At 56.6% G+C, this 26,105-nt stretch overlaps 1 protein-coding gene across 15 annotated transcripts in view; it reads left to right on the top strand.

Annotated features, from left to right (window-relative positions):
- The window catches only part of ATP2B2 (ATPase plasma membrane Ca2+ transporting 2), a 378,716-nt gene that overhangs the window by 343,189 nt on the left and 9,422 nt on the right, over positions 1-26,105 (top strand). For 11 of the 15 annotated variants that reach the window (XM_070776843.1, XM_070776841.1, XM_070776840.1 and 8 more), the window contains 9 exons: positions 1,030-1,264; positions 10,080-10,259; positions 10,449-10,536; positions 12,968-13,074; positions 13,710-13,901; positions 18,874-19,087; positions 20,935-21,146; positions 21,399-21,506; positions 23,375-23,557. In XM_070776843.1, the coding sequence (XP_070632944.1) occupies positions 1,030-1,264; positions 10,080-10,259; positions 10,449-10,536; positions 12,968-13,074; positions 13,710-13,901; positions 18,874-19,087; positions 20,935-21,146; positions 21,399-21,506; positions 23,375-23,557 (1,519 nt within the window). Of the gene's footprint in view, positions 1-1,029; positions 1,265-10,079; positions 10,260-10,448; positions 10,537-12,967; positions 13,075-13,709; positions 13,902-18,873; positions 19,088-20,934; positions 21,147-21,398; positions 21,507-23,374; positions 23,558-25,286; positions 25,459-26,105 lie in introns of all 15 variants that reach the window. The other 4 variants (XM_070776845.1, XM_070776844.1, XM_070776842.1 and 1 more) reach the window with 2 other exon arrangements.

Below are 26,105 nucleotides of genomic sequence, written 5' to 3'. Positions count from 1 at the left end.
CAAAGAGTCGGACACAACTGAGCAATGAACAACCTCTTAAATGTTCATGCAGAGAATTCTCCCTTTCCCCCCTAAGTCACTGTCTCATCGGGAAATTCTCCCTATTATCACTGTTGGAGCCCCCTCCTGTCACTTCTCTGAGTGTGGAGTTGGTTGACAACACGATTTTCACTGTTAGCCAGTCTCATCTGACTCCAGGTGTCAGAAATAAACTCGGAGAACTAAGCAAGTCAGGCCCCATCTCTGCACCCGTTTTCCCATTTGTACCTTGAAAGGGAATCAACCCTTGTTACACATTGGAATAGCCCCAAGGAGATTTCTAAACAAACAAACGCTGATTCCTGGACTCGCCCCAGACAAACTGAATTGGAACCTCTGACCTGAGGCTCAAAGGTGGGGATTTGTTCAGTGCTCCCCCGAGCCATCTTGATGTGACTGGTGAGGTCAGAAACCCCTCACCTAGGTTTTATGCCCTCTGAAAACCATTTTAGCTGTGAAACTACCTTTTCAGATGATATCTTGTGAAAATGAAACAAAGTAGATAGGTTCTTGGTGGATGGCCTGAGGGCAGATACAGCAACCAGGCCACCTGATTTCTTTTTAGTTGGTCCTGATTTCAAGTTCTTCCCTGGTAGCCAAGCTGGTAAAGAATCTGCCTGCAATGCAGGAGATCCCAGTTCAATTCTTGGGTTGGGAATTTCCCCTGGAGGAAGGCATGGCAACCCACTCCAGTATTCTTGCCTAAAGAATCCCATGGACAGAGGAGCCTCACAGGCTACAGTCGATAGAGTCGCAGAGTCAGACACGACTGAAGCAGCAATCAGCAGCAGCAGATTTCAAACCTGCCTGGGGCCCAGTGGCCAGGACCACCCCAAGCGTTATGAGAGAGGGACTGGACGGGCCCTGGATGACCGACCCCGGCCAGTGCAGGGCGTCACTTGGGATGTGGGGGTGCGCGCCAAGCCCATCGGCGGGAGGGTCCTTGGGCCCTTGGCTGCACCTTACCGACCCCCCTCCCGCCTCCTCCAGGTGCTGCAAAATCCTCAACGGGGTAGGTGAGCCTCGGGTCTTCCGGCCCCGCGACCGGGACGAGATGGTGAAGAAGGTGATCGAGCCCATGGCCTGCGACGGGCTCCGCACCATCTGCGTGGCTTACCGCGACTTCCCCAGCAGCCCTGAGCCTGACTGGGACAACGAGAACGACATCCTCAATGAGCTCACCTGCATCTGCGTGGTGGGCATTGAGGATCCCGTGCGGCCTGAGGTAGGTGCCCCACCGTGGCACCCCAGGGAGGGGGTGAGGCGGGGCATCCAGCCTGCTGCTGGATGACCTGGCATACACCACCTGACCGCTCTGAGCCTCAGTGTCCCTGCAAGGCCCGCTGGTCTCCTCTGGACCTTCTCCTACACTTTCAGACTGCTGAGACCAGCAAAGCCACACTTGTCTGCTTGGGCCCCAGGGCAGAGCCCACAGCCTGGCAGGCAGTGTCACTCTGCCGTGGGGTCTATCCTGGAACAGTCCACTCGATCACCCAGAGACCTTCTCTCCGGGGCTCTGGGGACAGGCATGGGGCCTGCCTTGCCCTGGAAGCCTCAGAGGAGTCAGGATTTCCTGTCAAAAATCCACAGGCCCCAATTCCAAGGTCCCTGCAAAGGAGATGCCCACTAACAAAGGTCACCGCACTCAAGAAGACCCCAAACATGGGCATCCCCGTCAGCAGTTTAGAGTTCTCTGCATGCAGACCGAGGTTCCCAGTTAGTTTTCCCTAGTGATGCATCGGGCAGTCTGCCTTCATCAGGTTTCCAGGGCAACAGAGCGGGAAAGTTAACTGAAGGTCACATTCTCAAGCCGAAGGGAAGGAGGAGGCATGACTGTGTCCCCTCCCCTCAAAGGCCGAGGGAAGTGATGTAACACGTGCATCTGTCGGGGCACTCGGCTGACACAGTGGGTCTTCCGTCTTCTTTAGCTGAATCTGAATTCAGCTGGAGATTTGCAGGGTTGGGGGAAGACGGGACGTGCATGATCAGTTGGGCTGCCCAGGCTGGAAGGGGGGTGTGAGACGACGAGAGAGCAGCCTTGAATCTCTAACACACCACTGTGGGCAGGCAGAGCGCACTCACTCACCCTGGGAGCTGGAAGTGGGGGCAGGACACAGGAGCGGGTGGCCTCTGCTTCCTTGAGGACTAACGCAACTGCTGGGCCGGAAGGGCTTTGATTGTGGGATTTGGTGATGGCCTCTTGGGAGTGTTACAGACCAGGGTTCTCGGCCCCCTTAATCAATAGAAATTGATACGAGACCAGACAAGGCATTCAGGCAAGGCTTTGTTGGGGCCCCTGATGCAGCAGAGGGGAGCAAGAACAAGTAACAGGTTTCTTTAGGGGATCGCCCACCCCGTGGGTGGTCTTGTGAACAGGGCGCATGCACAGCACCCTGCTTTTGCTCCCAACTCTTCCAAGTGGCAATAGGGTTCTCCTGGTCTTTTTTGTATCTTGTTGTCTATAATTTGTCCCAACTGGGCATGCATGCAGTCATTTGTTGTCCCTTACAGTTTCTTCTTAATTTGTTTTATGTATTTTTGGCTGCCCTGGATCTTTGTTGCTGCGTGCAGGCTTTTCTCTAGTTGCGTGCAAGCAGGGCTCACTCTCCAGTTGTGGCGTGCAGGCCTCTCATTGTGGTGGCTTCTCTTGCTGTGGAGCATGGGCTCTAGGCACGTGGGCTCAGTAGTTGTGGCACACGGGCTTAGTGGTCCTGTGGCATGTGGAATCTTCCTGGACCAGGGATCGAACCAGGGTGCCCTGCATTGGCAGGCAAATTCTTAACCACTGGACCACCAGGGAAGTACCTTTATGGTTTCTTTATATTCTGTTGCTTGAGGAGATGACTGCCCAGGTGCTAGCCCTGCAGTAAAGGGTCCCAGGCTGCAGCCTGTCTCGGGGCCACCTTCCTCCACTGAGGGCAACTTCAGGGTGCCCCACTTACCCTGTCACCGTCCTCGGGGGCGTCTCTGGCTGTTCCCTGCTCTTCTTGGAGCCTCCATGTTCCTTTCTTTCAAGTGAAGGGGGAACAAAGAAGCTCCTGCCCCCCAACCCTGCCAATCCCCGGCTGAATTCCAAGCTCCTGGCCTCTGTGTTGTAAGATTCTGCATTCTAAAGACCAAGTGAAACCTGAAGGTCACAGACGTGGCCTTTCACATTTAGGCAACAGGGAGATGGGTCAAAACTGTGAGTTTGGGCATCAGACAGACCTGGGCTTCTGAGTCCCTCAGCTGTGTGACCTCGGTCCAGTTACATAACATCTCTGAGCCTCCATTTCTTCATCCGAAGACTGGGGATAAGAATAGTATTCTAAACACACACACACATGCCTCCTTCCTCCCACCCAGAGCCTAAAACAGCAAAGGCAGTTAGTGCCCCTGGGGCTTGGCACCAGAGCTGTATGCTTTTGCCTACAGCCTGTACCTCTCCCTGGACACACAGCCATTTACCAGTCTCCCTGGGGGAGTGCCTGTTCATTACCAGCTACTAATGGGATTGGGCTTTGCTGTAATGTGTTATACCCTTACAGGTGACTGAGATGCACAGTGCACGAAGCTGGCCTGCGGCTCCCCGGGCCTTCCCGTCCCCAGAGCCCCCTCCAACCCCCATGCCCGAGCTCCTGCCTTGTCACCCTGAAGCAGAGTGGAAAGCAGCATTGCACACACAATATGCTGTTTCCTGGTCGTGACCCCCAGTGATGAGAAATGTATCTTACGTCAGGACTCAGCAAACACACACACTAAACCAAGATACGACTCTCACAGAGTAATGTGATGCACTAAAGTATTTTCTGTTCTCTCCTATCTCTTCCTTCATTTTTTTAAACACTGGTCACCACCCACAGAACTGATTTCACAATCCACTAAAGGGCCGAGACTCAAGGTCTGAAAGGCTGATCTAGTCCAGACACCTTCCCACTCTCCCAATTTGCAGAAGAAACACGGAGACCCAAGCAGGGCCAGTGAGGGGCCCACAGTCTCGCTGAGTGAATCCAGGTCTCCTGCCTGGAGCCTGCGCCTGGGGGCCACAAAAATGAGAGGGCAGGTAGCTGTGGGTCAGGGGGCTGAGAAGAGGAGAGAGGGCCCGAGAGGGCTGAGCGGGGTCCCTGCTGTTTTCTGTATCCAGAGAAGCTGGCTTCAGGCGCAGACACTGGGAGGGGGTGTGGGCTTCCCAGGGTGACGCCAGTGGTAAAGAACCCACCTGCCAATGCAGGAGACCTAAGAGACTCAGGTTCGATCCCTATGTTTGAGAAGATCCCCTGGAGGAGGGCATGCAACCCATTCCGGTATTCTGGCCTGGAAAATCCCATGGACAGAGGAGCCTGGCCGGCTATAGTCCATGTTGCAAAAAAATAGAATGCAGCTGAAGCTACTTAGCATGCACGCATGCACGCTGTCCACCCTGCAGGGCTGGGTGCACAGTCAGCCCGCACTGGAGAAAGGGGGCCTGATCCCAACCCCAGCTCGAACACTAGCAAGACACTTCTCCGCTTCATGCCTCAGTCCCCTCATCTGTAAAATGAGCGGTTGGCCTGGGGACTCCCCAGGTCCCCGTCTGAGCCAGCAGCCTGGGAGGCTTACCTTCAGTCAACACATCCTGTGGCGACCTTCCGTCTCCCCAGGGCTCACCCTGGGATGTGAATTTAGAAGCTGGAACTGTGCTGGAGGGAGGGGGCTTACTGGAGGGAAGTGGGTTCTCATCCCGCCCCTGCTCCTCCTTCCCATAAGACCTCCTGTACATCGCTGCCCCGGGCCTCAGTTTCCCCATCTGAACAATGAGGAAGTTAGACATCCTCATGTGAGGGGCACGGTGGGGTTCCTGGCGATGCTTGTGAAAGTGTTGAACCTCTTCACCTGTTGACTCAGCATCTCCCGTGAGGCGGGGGTGGGATGCAGGGCCTGAGGAGACTGGCAAGTATGTGTTTTGATTTATTTGGGTACTTTAGGCTAGGTGATTTATGGAGGCAAATTCAACAGGTTAAACGGCATGGACAGGGTGAAGTAGCCCCCATGCCAGCCCCAGACCCGCAGTCCCCACCACAAAGGCAGCCACGGTCACCGGTGTCTCAGGTTAGGGTCACGTGCGTGCATGCTCAGTCACTCCAGTCATCTCCAACTGTTTGCAACCCCATGGACTATAGCCCGCCAGACTCCTCTGTCCATTGGATTTCCCAGGCAAGAATACTGGGGTGGGTTGCCGTGCCCTCCTCCAGGGGATCTTCCCAACCCAGGGATCAAACCCACGTCTCTTATGCCTCCTGCATTGGCAGGTGGGTTCTTTACCACTAGCTTCTCCTGGGAAGCCCTCACCCTAACCTTTGGGAGGAGTGTCTCTGCCTACAGGGAGAATGTTTGTGAAAGTTCCCAGGACAGCCGTGAGGCCGGCCGGAGTGAATGGCCCCACCTGGACCACATCTAGGGTCCTACAAGCCTGGTCAGATTCGTATGCAGCTGCTGCAGGAAAAGAAACTCTGTGTCCCTCAGTTTCCCCATCTGTCAGGGGGAGAAACTCTCATTACCTTCCTCCCTTGAAAAGACAAAGGGCAGAACAGGTTAAAACAGGCTTGCCAACCACCCGACTCCCACCCCCAAGACACCACCGCAGTGCATTTTCCAAGGCTGATGGAAGCCAGCGAGGATAAAGCCGTCAGGAGAGCCACGGCTGGAGATTTGCCGTGTTATCCGGGGGTGTTTGGAGCCCTTGGAGTCACAGACGACTGCTGTCACCAGAAACAACAGATGTTTTAAAGCCTTTATTTAATGAAAACAGGAAGCGCCCGTTTCCTGGCTGGTTTTCCTCAGCGAGAAATATCGAGGATAATTTTAGTGGAAGAAGGAATTTTTTTTGTTTTTTTTTTACAGCTATTGTATCTATGGGGAAAGCACACTTCAACCAGATCGATGCCTCTGGGGCTTGAGTCTTTATCCTCTCTGCATCGTCCCTGCCCAGAACAGTAAGATGTTCCTTAGCTGTGCGTCACATAAATGAATGAGTGAGGTGGTAAAAGGAAGGGCTAAGCAGCTGCAGGAGGCAGAGCATTGAGCTGGAGGGGCCAAGGGTGGCTCCTGAGTGGAGAACGTTTCATGTGCAGGATGGCACAGATCTGTGGGCACAGAGATTCAGGGAGAGAGGGTATCCCTGGTGGAGGGGACACCACAGGCAAAGGCAGGGAGGTGGGATGGGATGCTGGGTGTTTGGAGACTCCTGAAAACCCCAGATGGGTTGCTTTTCCTTTTAAAAAAAAATCTTTTTTTTAGGTAGACCATTTTTAAGGTCTTTATTGATTGTTACAATATTGGTTCTGTTTTATGATTGGGGTGGGTTTTTTTGGCCACGAGGCATGTGGGATCCTAGCTCCCCAACCAGAGATTGGACCCACATCCCCTGCATTGGAAGGCCAAGTCTTAACCACTGGACCACCACAGAAGCCCCCCTCAGGTTGAGTTTATAAGAGAACACGGCAAGGATGTCCAAGGTGGGGGGCACTGCTCAGAAAGGAAGCAGAGTATATCTCGCAGTGGCCAGGGGTTTCCAGATCTGCCCCCGGTCCCCGCCCCCAGTCAAGGCAGGTCAAAGACTCCTAATATACCTGACCCAAAAGCCGTGGTGCGGCGCCCACCCTGTCCCACCACCCCAAGCACCTGTTCCCATGTGTGCTCCAGGTGCCCGCGGCACCCCACCCCCACATCTGCACCCCCGCTCTGCACCCCCTTCACCGCTCTGGAGCAGAAAGAGCAGACAAGGGAGCCTGAGGTGAGGCGTCTCGCCAGCCTCCCCCACCCCCTCATCACCAGCAGGCACTGGCCCTGAGCTTGGTGCCGTTTGCAGGTCACAGATTTCTGCAGCAGCAGTGAAGGGTGGAAACTACCGTCCCATTTTATAGATGAGGAAACCAAGGCTCAACGGGGAGCCTGGGCAAAGCCCAGCTCAGCCTTTTGGTCCCTGAGCCGTCTCTCCCCAAAGCAGAGGTGCCTTCACTGTACAGAGCCAAGTGTGGGGGCCATAAGAATTAACCTCCTCCTTTTGTCCCAGTCTGGCTTGTTGGGGTGAAGCTCAGATGGTAGGGATTACACGCAGGCAAATTTCAGCTCCCTGAGACCATCTTGAAAGCAGAAGTCCTTCTAAAACGTGGTATCCATCACCTCATTCCCAGTTCAGAACTTGCCATGGCTTCCAGGCCTGAAGGAGCGAGGCCCTGGGTCCCAGACCTCTGGGCCTCCAGCCCGTCTCTGGCTCCATGGCCAGCAGCCAGCCCCTACCTCTCACCCTCCCTGGGCGTAAGGTCCCCCCACATCACCTGCAGCAGTGTCTGCAGCATCCTCCCTTTCTCTGCCTGCGCACCTCATGGGCAGTTCTCTGAAGCCAGGACCACAATGAAGTGGTCATCTCTGCAGCCCCAGCATGGGCACAGAGCCAGGCATCCAAGCCTTAGTTAGTGTTGGCTAAAAAGAGGGAGTTTGAGCATCCCCTCCTCCGGAAGCCCTCCCAGATTTCTCCTCCCCACACACGCCCTTCTTAAGCAGCTGTGTCCTCCTCTGTGCTCCCCAAGCCCTCTGTACAGATCTTTACTGAAGAGTCTATCTCTGTACAAGAGAGTGGGTCTGACCCAGAGTTGTTATTTAGTCACTCAGTTGTTTGTATCTGACTCTTTTGTGACCCCATGGACTGTAGCCAACCAGGTTTCTCTGTCCATGAGATTTCTCAGGCAAGAATACTGGAGTGTGTAACTTCTCTTTTATTTGAAAAAAGGATTATGTGAAAGGATACGATAGACTTGCTCTACCATTGGGCAGTCAGCCTTAGAGGGGTGAGCACCCTGTCAACAGAGGCATGGAACAGAGGGGATGCCTGGGAGGGGATCTAGGCAATTAGCAGAGGGTCAGAGTCACCACCTAGAGTCCCTTCCAACTCCAAGTGCCTCTGAAGCACAAAACCTAAATTACTCCTTTCCGGGCAGGAAACAGATAAAGGTATGTTTTCCCAGAAGAACAGTGGCTCTTTCGTGTCCTCTGGGGCAGGAGACAGTGGGGGGCCGCAGCCGGGTTACAGCCATCGTGAGGACATTGGTAAATTATGTAAACGGGATCTCGGACCTCCCACATCCCCACTCCCTCCAGCTCTGTAAAAAGAGGTCACGTCTGCTCATGTGAGCAGGCGCCGTGGCGCAAAGCAGAGGCCTTGCTCACGGGGTCCCAAGCCCTGCGTGGGCACCAAAAGGCTCCTCCTCATACCCTGGGAATACACCCAGAGGCGGCCCCTGGTCAGCGTGTCCCGCTCCAGCCCTTCAAAGGACAGAGAGCACTCCCTGTCACCACGGGCTTCTTAGAGAACTCAGGGAGCTGGAGAGGCCTCCCCAGCCTTGACCCGGGCCCTGCCTCTCCCGAATGTTTGTTTCTCCCTCCACTGCAGGATGGGGGCTTCCCAGGTGGCTCAGGGGTAAAGAATCCGCCTGCCCATGCCAGAGACACGGGTTCAATCCCTGGGTTGGGAAGATCCCCTGGAGGAGGAAATGGCCGCCCACTCTATATCCCTTGCCTGGGAAATCCCATGGACAGGGGAGCCTGGTGGGCTATAGTCCATGGAGTCGCAAAGAGGCATGACTGAGCAACTGAACAGCAACAACAACATATTTGAATTCTCTCAGCAGTGACTTGTCAGGGTAGGCAGGGATGAAAGTGAGTTCTTAGACCCAGAATGTGCAAGAGGAGGGGGCGTGGGATTCAATCGCCAGGTCTAAGATTCGAAAGTACTTCTGTCGTTCAGTAGAACTGGGTTTTCTGCCCTCGACATGTCCTCTCCCACTGAAGGACGTTTGGCAGCAAATATTGCTTTACTGTTGTGCGATTTGTCACTGCCCGTGGGTAAGAATCACTTGTTCAGTTGATCTGTGCTGTGTATAAAGGGCCACAGCAGCTCCAGGCTGGTTTTTTAAAATACTTGTATATTTACTTTATTTTTGTCTGCACTGAGTCTTCACTGCTGCTTGCTTTGCTAGTTGTGGCGAGTGGGGCCGCTCTCTGGTTGTGGTGTGCTGGCTTCTCATTGCCGTGGCTTCTCTTGTTGCCGAGCACGGGTTCTAGGTGTGTGGGTTCAGTAGTTGAGACCTGAGGGCTCTAGAGTGCTGGCTCAGTGGCTGTGGTGCAGGGGTTTAGCTGCTCTATGGCATGTGGAATTTTACTGGACCAGGAGTCGAACCCATGACCCCTGCGTTACAAGGCAGATTCTTAACCACTGGACCACCGGGGAAGCTCCCAGGCTGGCTTTTGCATCCTAATTGCTAGACAGATCCAGAGCTCTGCATAGGTGGGGTGGGGAGTAGGGGTGGAGTAGGGATTAGAGGGCAGAGTTGGGGGATTTGCTGGCTCCTGGTTGGCTGGGTCTGCTCTGTCCTAATTGGTCCAGATGTCAGTCTATCATTACAACAAGGGCAGTAGGAAGTCCTTATTCTCCCAGGGAGATGTCATGTTTTACCTGAAGCCTAGTCATTTGCATTTATCTAAGGCAGTGTAACACTATGTAAATAATATGCCCTAAAATGCAATGTTTTTCCACTGCCCACCCCCCCCCAAAAAAAAACCCCAAAGTACACAAATGTATTTAACATTGCATTTGCAGGAAATGTGCATGTGGATAAAGCAGGGACAATATCCTGTGCAGTAATGCAGTGTTCTGTACTCCTGCCTGGGACCATATCCAAGAAGGTGTTTACTGCAGTGTTTCTTAAAGTTCTTGTCCAGGTCAGAATAGTCAACGGTCTTATCTTAGAATGCACGGTCACTGTCGATAGGTGATGGCTGTCAGGGACACTGCAGGAAAGAATTGTGAGACCACATCAGGGTTTAATCAGAGTGTGCTGGGATTGATTAGCAATGCCTGCCATGGGCACAGGAAGGGAGGAGATGGTCTGCGTGCCATCAGGGTCTCCCAGTCATCTAGACCCCCTTATCGTAGTGCTGCCTGTGAACAGGCTCTGGAATCCATAAAGGCAGGGAGGGCCTACCCTAGGTGCCGTCCACTCCATGGCTCCTGCCCTCCCTCCCAGGTCCCGGAAGCCATCCGCAAGTGCCAGCGAGCAGGCATCACGGTCCGCATGGTCACCGGTGACAACATCAACACAGCGCGGGCCATCGCCATCAAGTGTGGCATCATCCACCCCGGGGAGGACTTCCTGTGCCTTGAGGGCAAGGAGTTCAACCGAAGGATCCGCAACGAGAAAGGGGAGGTACGTGGCCCAGTGCAAAGGGTCCTTGGAGGGTTGGGCCCAAATGGGGGCCCAGGAGGCACGGGCGTGCATGGTAGCCAGCCAGTATGCCGCTCAGAGCCCAGTGGTCTAGGAAAGTCCCCTCCCTTACCTGGGCCTCGGTTTCTCTCCTCAACCCCACTCACCTGCCCCTCCCGCATCCCTTTCCAGATTGAGCAGGAGCGGATCGATAAGATCTGGCCAAAGCTGCGGGTGCTGGCTCGCTCCTCACCCACGGACAAGCATACCCTGGTCAAAGGTAAGACCTGGGTGGGCCCAGGCAGTGCTGAGGTCCAGGCACCAGGCCTCTGGGGCTTTCCTGACCTAGCGCTTTCAGCTTCTTTCCAGGATGACAGCGGCTCCCGCCTGGGATTCCTCATACCTGGGGACGCCCCATACCTGGGGATGCCCTAGGAGGCCTGCCAAGGGCCACAGCGGCATGAGGAGGTGGTGGGCCTTTGGCCTAGGTCCCCCCTCCCATGGGCAGCAATGGGACTGAGGGCTGAGGAGCCCACCGACAAGCTGATTTGGGTGGTGTATCTTGGTTAATGTTCAGGTTGAATGACTGGACACAGACCCTGCTGTTCCCATGTGATGCTGTCTTAACCACTAGGTCTGACACTCAGCCCACTTCCTTTGCGTATGTTCCCAGTCTGGCCCGCACCTTGTGAGTCTGAGAGCCTTGGCCTGCCTGGTCTCTAAGGACGCTGTCCCATGTGTGTGACCAGGACCCCAGGCATGAGCTGCCCTGGGAACAGCGATCTGAGACATGAGGCCCAAAGCCAGTGTCCTTCTTCCCTGACTCCTTCCAGGGGGAGGACACACCCCTCACTGAGCCCATCTCACTGGCCAGATGCGGGGCACTTGCAGAGTCACACAGGCCTGAGTTAAAACCCTGGCTCTGCCCCCTGTCCTGCTCTGTGGCCTTTGGCAAGTGTCCAGCCCCAGGACTCAATTTTTCCGTCTGTTGAATGGCCATAAGGGGAAGTTTTCTGACTGAGGTCAGCCACAGGGCATCTTAGATTCGTCTTCCAAAGGTGCTGCCCAAAGACTTCAATGGAGGCAGACCTGGCCTTAGAAACACTGAGCCCCTGAACTGCAGGAGACCCCCAACCCAGCTCCATTTTTTATTCAATCACTTATTCATTCATTCACTCATTCTCTTGACAAATGTTTACTGAGTATCTACTGTGTGTCAGGCCCATCTCTTGGCCGACATGACCCTTCCCTCTTGGATTTCATGGCCAGGTCTCACCCAGTAGACATTGAATAGGTCGTTGCCCTGCACAGAGGCCACAGCAGTGGAAGAGGAGGCTTCCTGGGGCCCCCTGCTGGCCTCTCACTCCACCTGGCGGTGCTGTCAGATCGCAGGCTGAGGGATGGGGTCCAGGGGGCGGACCTGTGTTTCAGGCAGGACAGGGAACCACACTGTGGAAGTCCAGAGGAAAAGGTCTCCAGGCGCTTTCAAGGGGTGGGAGGAAGTTCATTGGCTGGCCCGGGGCCTCCAGTGAGAGAGGGAGACGAGAGGAAGGGCTGGAGAAGGGAGTCTCATCCTCAGATCACACGGGGCCTTGAACACGCGGTGGTGACCTGTACTGCTAGCCCAGGTGGTGAGCTGCAGGAGGGCCTCGATGGAGAAGCGGTGTTTTAGAAATCTCCCTCCCTGCTGCTGAGTGGAGAGCGGCCTGGAAATGGAGGGACCGCTGGGATAGTCCAGCTGCGAGAGGGGATGCTGGGGGCGGGCTGGGGACAGAGCAGGTGCGCTGGGAGTGGACAGGTCTGAGAGCTCTCTGTGGGGGTCAGGCCTGGCCCAGATGGGGTGGAGGAAGAGGGGAGATGGGAGTCCAGGACTGCTCAGTGTGTTCCTGCCTGAGAGCCTGCTGCGAAGTTTACAGGGGGCAGCTGGGTGTCTGGAGTCGCACAAGAAGGGACAGATTTGAGGGGAAATGGATGCACGTGGTTTAGGAGGCTGGGCTGGAGGCCCTCTGACATCCCAGGGGAGGTGTCCATGGATTCAGGGCTCAGGAGAGAGGCCCGGCCCCGCTGAAGGCAAAGGTGGTGTCTGTATGCCCCATGGGGGTGGAACTAGAGGAGCTGCCAAACCCCAGTAACTCCCACCTGAGCGGTGGGCAGAGGTGACTTCTTTCACTCGTCCTGCTCCTCTGGCCCTCACTCACTCAGTGATGCGAGCCACATGTCATCTGTCACTGCTACTTGCTGAAGGTTTTATTAAGGATGAGTATCTAGAGAGTGGTCATTAGCAGATGGCAGAGCCCAGGCCTCCTCAGGTGTGACTGGCTCCCCAAGCACAAGATGCTGGCGGAGCAGATGGGTGGCCCCCCAGCCAAACCTGGCTCCCCTGGAGAACAGAGAGGCCCCTGTGGTTCGGACAGGGGATTTGAGTTTGGACAGGGAAGGTGAGTTCGGCCAGGGTGGTCACTGCAGTGGCCATGGGCTGCAGAGAGCAAAGAGGACGCTGGAGAGGCAGCAGGCCCCGACGAGAGGGTGTTAGTTGCAGCCAGCACTGGGCTAAAGGGCCCCATGTCCCCTGCAGGTGCTGGGAGCTAGGATGAAGCTTGACAGAGTCAGGGGGGTGGCGGGGCAGGGGCCAGAGAGGAGGCTGTGCCAGCCTGGGCCCCCGGCCCCGGGGGGGTCCCAGGGCCCTGAGCACACGCCCGCCCCGCCCACAGGCATCATCGACAGCACGCACACGGAGCAGCGGCAGGTGGTGGCCGTGACGGGGGACGGCACCAACGACGGGCCTGCGCTCAAGAAGGCCGACGTGGGCTTCGCCATGGTAGGAGCGCACGGGGGCTGGGGCGGCAGCTGGCAGGAGCCCGCAGGCAGGGGCTAAGGGGGACGCACGGACCACCAGCCTCCAGCGGGGGGATGCAGGAACCCCGGTGCTCACGCCGCCCACCCTCTGTCCACCTGATGCTCCCAGAGGTCTTGACGCTCAGCTTGGCTTCAAGAAGGGAGGAGAGAGCTTCCTGCAGTGATGGGTCTAGGAAAGGGAAGGGACAGAGTGGAAGGGCCCCCTTTCTGAAGGCAGAGGTTGGCCTCAAGGCTGGGTCTTGAAGAGTAGGGGTGGGGTGTGTGTGTGTGTGTGTGTGTGTGCACGCACATGCACGTACATGTGTGTGTTTGGTGTGGTGCCTGGGTTCCTGGGCCAGCTGGACTCTGCCACTGGGACAGGCAGCCTCCTGTCTCCCCACAGCCAAGGGCTGACCAGCCTCACTTGGGGAGGAGAGGGCACATGTTCTGAGGCCTGGCCTCTCCCAGCAACCACGTGGGCAGACACGCTCCCGTGTGGTCTGCAGTGCTGGGGATTCGTGTGTGTATGTGGGCGGTGGTCAGGGGGTGAGGATGGTGCTGCTAGAGCTGCTCGCCTCTCCGGTCGCCCCAGCCAGGCTCCTGTCCCCATCCTCACAGGGCATCGCAGGCACAGACGTGGCCAAGGAGGCCTCGGACATCATCCTGACGGACGACAACTTCAGCAGCATCGTCAAGGCGGTGATGTGGGGCCGCAACGTCTACGACAGCATCTCCAAGTTCCTGCAGTTCCAGCTGACCGTCAACGTGGTGGCCGTGATCGTGGCCTTCACGGGCGCCTGCATCACGCAGGTGGGTCCTCCAGGGGTGGGCGGGGTGGGGCAGCTGAAGCTCGGGGGAGGACGGGCACCACGCACAGGGGCTGTCCCAGGCTGTCACAGCTCCATGCCGAGGGCCAGGAACCGCATCACAGAGCCACCCACGTAGGCACCAGCCGCACAGAGTGCAGGAAAGGAGGTTCAGAGAGGTGGCAGGACTACCCCAAGGTCAGCCAGCCAGTGGAGATACCGGCCCTTGTTCCAGGAGGCAGGAGAGGGACCCCCTCCAGGAAGGCAGGGCCCCTGGCCACGTAAAGGGGCAGAGAGAGGCCGGCACCAGACAGGCAGCCAGCTGGCATCACGGAGCTGGTGCGGCCCTGGGAGCCCCAGCCGTGGCGTGGAGTGCATCAGGGAAGGCCTGAGTGCCTGGGTTCCTGGGCTGGGTGGACTTGGTCACTGGGAGAGCAGGAGTCGGCCCCACCTTTACAGCCAGGTCTGTAGCAGCCCCGTGTCCTGGGCCCTGTGGAGCTGACAGGCAGGCCCAGCCCCTGCAGCCTCACTGCCTCCTCACCCCCCTCGTGCGATAGGAACTGTGTTGATCCCCATTTCACAGAGGCAGAAACTGAGCCTCAGAGGATGGACCAGCCAGGTGCCTGCCATTCCTCCCGCAGCCTCCTGCCTGCCTGTGGCCAAGGGCTGACCAGCCTCGCTTGGGGAGGAGAGGGAAGGCGTCTCCCAGCAACCATGTGGGCAGACAAGCTCCTGCCCACAGGAGCCCTCAGAAGCCCAGAGGCTCTGGAGGACAGAGGGGCCCGTGGGGTACCTGCCCAGTTCAGTTCAGTCGCTCAGTTGTGTCTGACTCTTTGCGACCCCATGGACTTCAGAACGCCAGGCCTCCCTGTCCATCGCCAACTCCCAGAGTTTACTCAAACTCATGTCCATCGAGTTGGTGATGCCATCCAACCATCTCATCCTCTGTCGTCCCCTTCTCCTGCTTTCAATCTTTCCCAGCATCAGGGTCTTTTCTAATGAGTCAGTTCTTTGCATCAGGTGGCCAAAGAATTGGAGTTTCAGCTTCAGCATCAGTCCTTCCAAAGAATATTCAGGATTTCCTTTAGGATGGACTGGTTGGATCTCCTTGCAGTCCAAGGGACTCTCAAGAGTCTTCTCCAACACCACAGTTCAAAAGCATCAGTTCTTCGGTGCTCAGCTGTCTTTATTGTCCAGCTCTCACATCCATACATGACCACTGGAACACTGGAAACCCCATAGCTTTGACTAGACGGACCTTTGTTGGTACCGGTACCTCTGTCCTGAAGAGCTGTGTAGCCCAGGGAATACTGTTCCCTCTGTTGTATTCTGGGCTCTTGAGGACGCATATGGCAGCTCCCAACACCCCAGCCCTGAGAGTGAGAGCCCTGGGCTGGAGCGGAGGTGGGGAGGTGGTGTCCCTTCTGCTCACCAGGCCCTTCTCTCCTGCTCTGTGGACAAGAGGCTCCCTCTAGTGATGGTTTAGGGAAACTCACGCCAAGTTTCTTGGAGACCAGCTGGAGCCACACTGGGAAACTGAGGTGCCGAAGGGACGGTTTGCCTGAGGTCTTGGATTGAGTTGAGGGCTGTGAAGGCCTTGGTGAGGATAGAGGGGCCCTGACCCCAAGGTGCATGTAATCAGAGGAGGCTGATGGACAGGAAGAAGCTGAGGGGAGTGGGGAGCGTGACTGAGCTGGGGTGGAGGTGGGAGGGGTGGCCTGGGGGAGGGGAGGTGATAAACATCTAGGAGGTGAATGAGGGTGTGAGGTGTAGGCGGTGGGGCCTCAGGAGCCACACTGAGAGGACCAGGGGCAAGGAACAGCCCACCCCAGGCTGTTAGGTGTACAGGGCCTGTGACCTTCCTGGAGGAGGTGTCCACCTGTGGGCGAGGCTGCGGCCACAGGGCCAGGTCTGGGCTGGAGGGAGGGTGATGTGGGGAGAGGTAAGCAACTGCATCCGGGGGTAGGACCGAGGAATGGGTCACAGGGAACACAAATTCAAAAGGTAAGGGAAGGAGCTGGAGAAGGAGTCAGAGAGAAGGGCGCCCAGAGAGGGGTCAGGGTGCAGTCAGATTCCTCGAGGTTCAGTGAGACGGGCCTGGAAAAGAATGCCTCAGTCTGTGACAAGAAAGGTGGTGCAGCCCTTGGGGAAAGGCATTTTGGGGGGTGTGGAGGTGTGAGGATAGGATGGGGGACAAAGGATGGGGTCTACACACCTTCAGGCAGCACAGACCACAGGAGACGACTGTGCACAGACGTGTAGGAATACGTGATCCCGGTCTCAGCCAGGGAGACATGGGGAAGGACCCACCCCAGAATGTGGAGGGCAGGAAACCCATAAGTGGGGAGATCCTTGATGAGGTTTGGCTTCCTCTGTCCCTTACTTGCCCAAAGTTTCTACCAGGACAACATTTTTGTGTGTGTGTGTGGAGTTAGGAGAAGGCAATGGCAACCCACTCCAGTACTCTTGCCTAGAAAATCCCATGGACGGAGGAGCCTGGTGGGCTGCAGTCCATGGGGTCGCTAAGAGTCGGACACTACTGAGCGACTTCACTTTCACTTTTCACTTTCATGCATTGGAGGAGGAAATGGCAACCCACTCCAGTGATCTTGCCTGGAGAATCCCAGGGATGGCAGAGCCTGGTGGGCTGCCGTCTATGTGGTCGCACAGAGTCGGACACGACTGAAGCGACTTGGCAGCAGCAGTGGACTTATTGAGACACACGGTACTTGCTTCATGTAAACAAAAAAGGTGAAGAGAAATCGGGTGGTGGTAAAGAGAAATGGTGTGGACCTAACAGAAGCAGAAGATATTAAGAAGAGGTGGCAAGAATACACAGAAGAACTGTACAAAAAAGATCTTCACGACCCAGATAATCATGATGGTGTGATCACTCACCTAGAGCCAGACATCCTGGAATGGGAAGTCAAGTGGGCCTTAGAAAGCATCACTATGAACAAAGCTAGTGGAGGTGATGGAATTCCAGTTGAGCTATTTCAAATCCTGGAAGATGATGCTGTGAAAGTGCTGCACTCAATATGCCAGCAAAGTTGGAAAACTCAGCAGTGGCCACAGGACTGGAAAAGGTCAGTGTTCATTCCAATCCCAAACAAAAGCAATGCCAAAGAATGCTCAAACTACCACACAATTACACTCATCTCACACGCTAGTACGGTAATGCTCAAAATTCTCCAAGCCAGGCTTCAGCAATATGTGAACCGTGAACTTCCTGATGTTCAAGCTGGTTTTAGAAAAGGCAGAGGAACAAGAGATCAAATTGCCAACATCCGCTGGATCATGGAAAAAGCAAGAGAGTTCCAGAAAAACATCTATTTCTGCTTTATTGACCATACCAAAGCCTTTGACTGTGTGGATCACAATAAACTGTGGAAAATTCTGAAAGAGATGGGAATATCAGACCACCTGACCTGCCTCTTGAGAAATTTGTATGCAGGTCAGGAAGCAACAGTTAGAACTGGACATGGAACAACAGACTGGTTCCAAATAGGAAAAGGAGTGCATCAAGGCTGTATATTGTCACCCTGCTTATTTAACTTATATGCAGAGTACATCATGAGAAACACTGGACTGGAAGAAGCACAAGCTGGAATCAAGATTGCCGGCAGAAATATCAATAACCTCAGATATGCAGATAACACCACCCTTATGGCAGAAAGTGAAGAGGAACTAAAAAGCCTCCTGATGAAAGTGAAAGAGGAGAGTGAAAAAGTTGGCTTAAAGCTCAACATTCAGAAAAAGAAGATCATGGCATCTGGTCCCATCACTTCATGGAAAATAGATGGGGAAATAGTGGAAACAGTGTCAGACTTTATTTTCGGGGGCTCCAAAATCAAAAATCAAAAAAAAATCCAAAATGGTGATTGCAGCCATGAAATTAAAAGACGTTTACTCCTTGGAAGGAAAGTTATGACCAACCTAGATAGCATATTCAAAAGCAGAGACATTACTTTGCCAACAAAGGTCCGTCTAGTCAAGGCTATGGTTTTTCCAGTGGTCATGTGTGGATGTGAGAGTTGGACTGTGAAGAAAGCTGAGCACCGAAGAATTGATGCTTTTAAACTGTGGTGTTGGAGAAGACTCTTGAGAGTCCCTTGGACTGCAAGGAGATCCAACCAGTCCATTCTAAAGATCAGTCCTGGGTGTTCTTTGGAAGGAATGAAATACTTTGGCCACCTCATGCGAAGAGTTGACTCATTGGAAGAGACTCTGATGCTGGGAGGGATTGGGGGCAGGAGGAGAAGGGGACGACAGAGGATGAGATGGCTGGATGGCATCACCGACTTGATGGACATGAGTTTGGGTGAACTGTGGGAGTTGGTGATGGACAGGGAGGCCTGGTGTGCTGCAATTCATGGGGTCAGAAAGAGTCAGACACGACTGAGCGACTGAACTGAACTGAACTGAAGGAGAAATTGGATGGTAGTGAAAAGGGGACAGGGTGCCAGGCGTTGTTTGTGAGAAGGAGAAGCCCGAGTCATTGATTCACTGATGGTCAAGGGGAAAGAGGCAGCAGGAAGCAGGGGAGCTGGGGTCTGTGTGGAAGATGCTTGTGGGGGCACTTGACCTGAGCCTGGACGAGACATGGCCAATGGGGGCTGGAGGGGAGGAGTGAAGATGGCGGGGGTGTGGCTATATTTACAAAGCACAGGGTGTGGAAGTGGTGGCCGTGATGCCTGGGGCTTGATTTTCTCCCTGGGGGAAAAGACAGCGCTGAGGTGAATAGGGCTGGGTAGTTCTCCACGGAAGGCCTGACAAACCTTCTCAGCACCCACTCTGGAACCCTGGGCTGGGCTGGCCAGCCAAGGGAGACACACTGGCAGAGCTGGCCTCAAGGGGAGCAGCTTACACTCTGGCGATGAGCCCCACGCAAGGCACATCAGGGCAGTGGATGGCCAACCTCCCGTGATAAATATCTAGGAGGTATTCATCACTACCGTCTCACCCACGGTCCCCAGGACTCCCCCCTGAAGGCCGTGCAGATGCTCTGGGTGAACCTCATCATGGACACGTTCGCCTCCTTGGCGCTGGCCACTGAGCCGCCCACCGAGACCCTGCTCCTGAGGAAGCCGTATGGCCGCAACAAGCCCCTCATCTCTCGGACCATGATGAAGAATATCCTGGGCCATGCCGTCTACCAGCTCACCCTCATCTTCACCCTGCTCTTCGTCGGTGAGTCCCCTGCCTTGCCCACCCAGGACTCCATGGCCCAGACCCGGCCGCTCTGGACTCCCAGTCACCCGCCTGTTTGCTGAGGAAGTAATGGAGGCCCAGAGAGGTGAAGTTAGTGGCTTGGGGTCACACAGCAAATCTTGGGTAGAGCCAGGCCCTGGCCCAGGTCTGGCAACCCCAAAGACTGGGCTTTTCCCACTGATGACAACTCTGGACACTGCGTACACATTGTGCAAGGCAGGGCATCATGCCAGCCCCCCCAGGAGCCCGAGACACTAGGGGGAGTGACCGGCCCCTGTTCTCAGCACTCCCACACGTGACCCTTGCCCGGTAGAAGGCTCCTCACCAAGGCCTCCTGGAAAAGAGCCACACACCTGCCTACAAGCCAGCTGTTTCCACACTTTTCTTGGGCACCTGTGCCACCACCCCCATGACAATGAGGCACCAGGGACAGAGAGGGGAGGTGACTTGCCCAAGGACATGCAGCCAGCCTGAGGGGGCACCTGGGCTGAGAAGAGACCTGGCTGGAACTCAGACTGGCCTGGCTTCCAGGGTGCTTCCAAGGTAATCCGACCCCTGGCACCTGGAGGTGCCCAGAGGCAGGCAGATGGTGGCCCAGGGTCACACAACAAACTGGGGCCAGTGGGATTCCCTCAGATCCCTGAGCTGGGCTTTCGACGCCAGCAAGCCTGGATGGGGTTGGGGCAGGAACCCATTTCTCAAAGGGCAGTTCTTCTTCGTTGTGCCGGCAGGATAGTTGTAAGGATGATCGTGAGAAGCCTTAGAGGATGTTCGGGAATGCAGAGCAGCAGAGACTCACAGAGAAAGCTGTCAGTTGGGGAAGAAAGGAGGAGGAGGCCCCTGGTTGACTCACTGGCTTCCCCACTTGAGCATCTGCTCTGGGTGCTTCTGGATTCAGCTAGACTCTCACCGTCAGAAAACCCCACAAGCCCTCCCAGCACCAGCTTGTGCGGCGCTGCAAAAGGACATGGGATGGCATCAGGCATGCCATGGGCGGTGTCCGCAGAGCAGCCGGGAGCTGTGTTGCCCCACCACGTGACAGCCCCCGTGGTGTCATTCTTTGAGCCCTCACAAAGAATGAGGGAGGCCACCTGGGTGGGTCTGGAGCCAGCCTGGCCTGGAAGGCTCACCATCCATATCGGAACTGGTCTGTCTTGTAACAGCCCCTTGAGCTCCCAGAGGTCTCCGCAAGGACATGCTCAGTTACAGGCAGCCACACTTTTGGGGGAACCCAAAGCTACAGCTTCCGTGGTGGCTCAGACAATAAAGAATCTGCCTGCAATGCAGGAGATCTGGGTTCAATCCCTGGGTAAAGGAGGTCGCCTAGAGAAGGGAATGGCTACCCTCTCCAGTATTCTTGCCTGGAGAATTCCAAGGACAGAGGAGCCTGGAGGGCTATAGTCCATGGGGTCTCAGAGCGTCAGACAACTGAGTAACTGAGAAACAACACAAGTGCAGAAAGCCAAGGCCTCCCGCCAAACGTTCCAAGGCCACGCCCTGTCCTCCCAGTCCAGAGGAGTTTGCCAACCAGGGGCCGCTTTTTATAAGCCCTGTTGCCTGGAAGCACAGCTGGCCTCCCGCCTTTATTAGATTTCCTCAAAACACTGGAAGAAAGTTCACCCAAGGCACTTGGCCCCTAAAGAAAGGGTGCTGTTACCCCTTCACTTACACCCCATGGCGCAGGCCCACCTAGCCCCCCAGTGTCCAGAGAGTGCCTCCCGCATCTGGGTGACCCTCCTGGCTGCTCAGAAGAGGCCTCCACACAGGGCCAGGCGTCCCTCCCAGTCCCGACCCTCAGCCCAGCTCCCGCCCTCTTGACTTGGCAGGCGAGAAGATGTTCCAGATCGACAGCGGGAGGAACGCACCCCTGCACTCGCCGCCCTCTGAGCACTATACCATCATCTTCAACACCTTCGTCATGATGCAGCTCTTCAACGAAATCAATGCCCGCAAGATCCACGGCGAGCGCAATGTTTTCGACGGCATCTTCCGGAACCCCATCTTCTGCACCATCGTACTGGGCACCTTTGCCATCCAGGTACCAGGCCCCCATGCTGGCCTGGCTGGTGGGGGGCTGGGCACCTTTGCCATCCAGGTACCAGGCCCCCATGCTGGCCTGGCTGGTGGGGGGCTGAGCACCTTTGCCATCCAGGTACCAGGCCCCCATGCTGGCCTGGCTGGCGGGGGCAGCATCAGGCAGCCGGAGCCCCTCAGCAATGCCCTGGGAGCCCAGACCTCTGAGCTGGCCCCTGATGGCCTTTCTGTCTCTCTCTGCCCCCTTTCTCTCCAGATAGTGATCGTGCAGTTTGGGGGGAAGCCCTTCAGCTGCTCCCCGCTGCAGCTGGACCAGTGGATGTGGTGCATATTCATCGGGTTAGGAGAGCTTGTCTGGGGCCAGGTGAGTACTGCAGGTGGGCAGCGCGAGGGGCCCCTCAGCAGGGACGCCCTGGAGAGAGCACTGGCTGGGGGAGTCCAGGATCCTCACCCATAGGTCCTGGCTCCTGCAAGGACTAGCTGTCTGGCCCCCATTTCTGGGGGCTGGAGCAACGGGGGTTGACCCTGGTCTCACATGATGGTCACGTGGGTATCGCCACTATGACTTTTGCTTCCAGCTATACGCTGCCGAGGGGCTTCCCAGGTGGCGCTGGTGGCAAAGAACACACCTGCTGACGCAGATAGATGCCAGAGTCGAGGGTGCAGTCCCTGGGTCGGGAAGGTCTCTTGGAGAAGGGCATGGCAGCCCATTCTAGTATTCTTGCCTGGAGAATCCCATGGACAGAGAAACCAGGCCAGTGGGCCACATACAGTCCATGGGGTCTCAAAGAGTCACACACGACTGAAGCGGCTGAGCACACACGCGTGCACACATACACCACTGATCCTGTTGTTTGATATTTTCTTTTAATCCTGTCTGGTTTTTTAACTGAAATTTATTTCAAAAGGCAACTTACATTACTGATAGGAAAATAAGTATTATTTGCCATAAACAGAAACTGATAAAAAAAAAAGTAACATGATCAATGTTATTAAACTCTAACTAGATGTCATGACCAGCCAAGGCTCAGAGCCCGAGGCGGCCAGCTGTAAAGGGTGTCACAGGGGTTGTGGCACCCAGCAGAAGGTCCTGCAGAGAGCTCCGAGGGAATGTAAGAGGGGTGACCTCCGCTGCATCGTGGTGCTGTCTGCAGCCATCTGTGACCCTCCGAGGCTCTGGGGAACCCTGGGCTGGCTCCTCTCCAGAACGTCCCCCCACCAAGCCACACGCACACACACACGTGCACCATCTCGAGCTCACAGCTTGCAGCTCAGAGGACATGGTGTCTGGAGCTGGATCTAGGCAGAGGGCCTCGGCAGACCTAAGACATTGGTCTTGCCTTCAAGCTGTTTCCAGGCTAAAGTGGGAAACTCCAGTGACAGAAATTAACTAGAAGGTCAAGAAGGAACTTTAGTTTCACTCAAAATAACCTTCTTTAAACTTCAGAGTGTCTTTGGAGAGTTGATAAACTAGATTTGACTTAGCAAGCCCATTCCCCGGGCACCCTTGAGCCTGGACATCTTTGTCTCATGGGGGCCTGCTCCCTCAGGGAGCCCTTGGCATCTGGACAAGATGGTTCCTGACCCCTAAGGACGATGCCACCTCAGACTCCCAGGGAACCCCTGAGAGTGTCCAGGCCAGCCCCTATCTGTCCCTAGAGAAGATGTAAGCGGCCTCTGACCCCAGCCACCTCAGTTACCCCATGGGGCCTGCACTCAGGCCTCAGCCCTACGGACAAGCCGTTTGGAGGAAGAGTAAGAAGGAAGACATAGCCCCTTCCCCTATTGCCTTCCCTTCCAGGAGGGCAGACATTCCAAGAGTCTCCCAGCATTGACTGCCCCCAGGCACCTAAGCTCCGAGCCCCTGTTGCCCAGGGTTGGGCACCCCAGGGACCTCAGGAAGAATTAAGCCAGTGACTTAGACACACCATGTCCAACTCTGAGAACTGGCCCCCAAGCTTTCCAGAAGGGAAAGCTAGAGCTCAGAGAGGTTACATGACTTGCCCAAGGTCACGTGACCAGTGAAGTCTGGGGTAGTCAAAGTCACGTGTATGTCCAACTCCCAAGATTTCCCACCATGTCCTGCTGACTCTGGATAAGCGAGGGAATTAGAAAGAAATCTAAAGATTGGGTTGGGGAAGAGGGGAGGTGAGTTGACGGTAACTAGGTGAGTGAGTGACAGGAGCCGACCCCTCCACGGATGCTGACGCTAATGGCTGGGCCCCTCCGCAGGTCATCGCCACCATCCCGACCAGCAGGCTCAAGTTCCTCAAGGAGGCGGGCAGGCTCACGCAGAAGGAGGAGATCCCCGAGGAGGAGCTCAACGAGGACGTGGAGGAGATAGACCACGCCGAGCGCGAGCTGCGGCGGGGCCAGATCCTGTGGTTCCGAGGTCTGAACCGGATCCAGACGCAGGTACTGGCAGCTCCCGGGGGCCGGGTGGGCGGTGACGGAGATGAGGGGCGGGCCTAGAGCCCACCCTCTGATCAGCCTCGGGCGCACCGACGCTCCCCGCGTGCGCTCTCCCTGGCTGTGCCAGGGGATGTCCCACCTCCCCGTCCACTGGGCGAGGGGGGTCACACCAGGGTCACGCCCACAGTGGACTTTGTGGGGAGGGGTGGCTCTGAGGGCCGAGGAGGGGGGGGCTCCCTTCAGGGCTGTTGGGGGGCGGTGGATCAGGGCTGCCGGGTGGCTACCAGGAGGCCACGATGGCGGCTTGAGGCCAGAGTGGGCCCCAGATTCTCCCAGCCAGGGGGTCAGCCCTGAGGCTCTTCTGCACACAGCTTCCTCCTGGGGGTGGGGGGGTGGGGCGGGTGCTTCAGGCACTCCCCCAGCCCCCACTGGGGCGTTGAGTCAGTTTTGGGGAACAAAGTTCGGTTTTAAAACACACACTGCAAGGACACAGACGTAGAGCACCGGTGCAGGATGTGTGTTCAGCCAAGAGCAGATTTCTTCCCCACAGAACAGAGCCTGCCACCAGGCGACACACACCAAGAAGGTGGGGCCCCCACACTCACAGCATCCCTCTCCCTGGGTCAGCGTTACAGTTCCCAGGGTGCTTTCACAGCCCTGTGTGGTGAAGAACAAAAAGACCCAGAGACCAAGAGTGGGGCAGTCTCCTGCCCAGCCGGCCTGGGAAGGTCATGGCGCCCCATCCCACCCCACACCCTCTGGGAAGCACGTCAGGGGCCCCCAACCTTGGGTGCGCAGCCCCACGTGGCAGACCACTGCATTTCCACCCATTCGCAACACAAACAGATCACCTGGGCTGCCTCACCCTGCACAGGGCGCTGTCCCAAACATCTCCTGGGCCTTTCCAGCCCCCCACCTAGCTTTAGGGGTAACTGACGCTTGGGAGACAGCCCTTTGTGAGCGCTGGGTGCAGGGAGCAGCTTGCAAACCCAGAGCCTCCTGACGGCCAGCATTGTGGGCGCTGGAACTAGCCCTCCCGGTGGCCCCTGGCCACCTCCCCACCCCCCACTGCCCTCGAGGGCTGGCAGCTGCCACACAGAGCCCTGAGACACCCACCTGCTGACACCCAGCCCGGCCGCCAAGCCCTTCAGGAGGATTCCAAGGACTGTAGTTTCTTGAGCAGGCACGAGTCCCGTCCAGCCTGACTCTTTCGGACCACTAAGTGGGTCAGTGCTTTGTCCCTCACAGCTTAGCCCTGCCAGGTAGGTTGGTGGCACTGCCCCTTCTGAAGGACAAGAAACTGCCTCCGGGCAGTGACCTGTCCAAGGGCACCTAGCTCGTACATGACAGAGCAGGTATCTGGGCCAATGTCGGTCCTCCCCGGAGTCCCCTCCTCACCACTCCGGCTCCACGCCTGGTCCCAGGGGCTGAGCACCCCCTCTGCCTGCAAACCCCACGTTTAACATCCCCCAGCCCACCAGCCCCCAGGCCACTAGATCGGTGCTGCTGCCGGGCCCTGGGTCTCCCCGCTGTCCCCGGGCCCCGGAAGCCCAGGTGCCCGACTGAGCAGACGTCTCTCAGAGCCTTGGACGTGTCTGGTATTGTCGTCTTGGTGTAAGTGGCGTGTCGTCTTGCCGTGGCTGCGGCTGTCCTCGTGGCGTGGCACCTGTCAGTCGTGAAGCTGTCGTGTCCATTCTCTTTGCAACTTGTCTCATTCTCTCCTCCGTTGCAGATTGAAGTAGTCAATACTTTCAAGAGCGGAGCCTCCTTTCAGGGGGCCCTGCGGAGACAATCCTCCGTCACCAGCCAGAGCCAGGACGTAGCCAATCTCTCTAGCCCTAGTCGCGTGTCGTTGTCCAATGCTCTTTCCTCTCCGACCAGCCTTCCTCCTGCTGCAGCTGGGCGTGAGTGTGACCCCCTTACCGCCTCGGGAGCCGCCACTGCCAGCGCCGCGGGGGGCAGGCGGGCAGGGGCTGGGGGGCAGCCAGCCGCTCATGGTTAGGCCCAGGGAGCTGAGGGGCCCCGGCCATTGAGGAGGAGGGTCCCAGATGATCAGCCGACCACAGCCAGGCACGGGGTGGCAGTCCCTTGGTGGGTCAGAGGCGTCTGGAGTCAGAGTTAGGGGTTATGGACCAGGCCGTTGTGGGGTCGGGAGGGTCATGAGTGGTCAGAAAGTCTGGGTCAGTCAAAGGAGCACCGTCACTCAGGGAGGTTTCAGTGATCGAATGGTCACAGTCCCCCACAGGGTCACGGAGGCCAAGTGGGGATGCAGTCAGCTAAGGGGTATGAGGTATCCCAATCAGTGTAGGGTCAGGAAAAGCCTGGCTTACGAGGGTCAGAGTTGGCCAGCAGATCACAATCTTGCAGTCAAAGTCAGGCCGAGGGTCACTGTGGGTCAAGGGAGAAAAGGCTCTCGGGGTCACGGTCGGCCACAGCGAGACCCACCCAGAGGGCGCACTGGAGGTTAGGGATCACAGTCGGTCAGGGGACCCAGGCCCCCACGGGGATCGCAGCCCGAGGCCCTGTGCCCCGTCGTGCAGACCCTCCATCC

This window comes from Bos indicus, chromosome 22 (genome assembly GCF_029378745.1).
Source record: "Bos indicus isolate NIAB-ARS_2022 breed Sahiwal x Tharparkar chromosome 22, NIAB-ARS_B.indTharparkar_mat_pri_1.0, whole genome shotgun sequence".
Lineage (NCBI taxonomy): Eukaryota > Metazoa > Chordata > Mammalia > Artiodactyla > Bovidae > Bos > Bos indicus.
The sequence above is the reverse complement of the archived record's forward strand: the minus strand, read 5'-3'. Positions and strand labels throughout refer to the sequence as shown.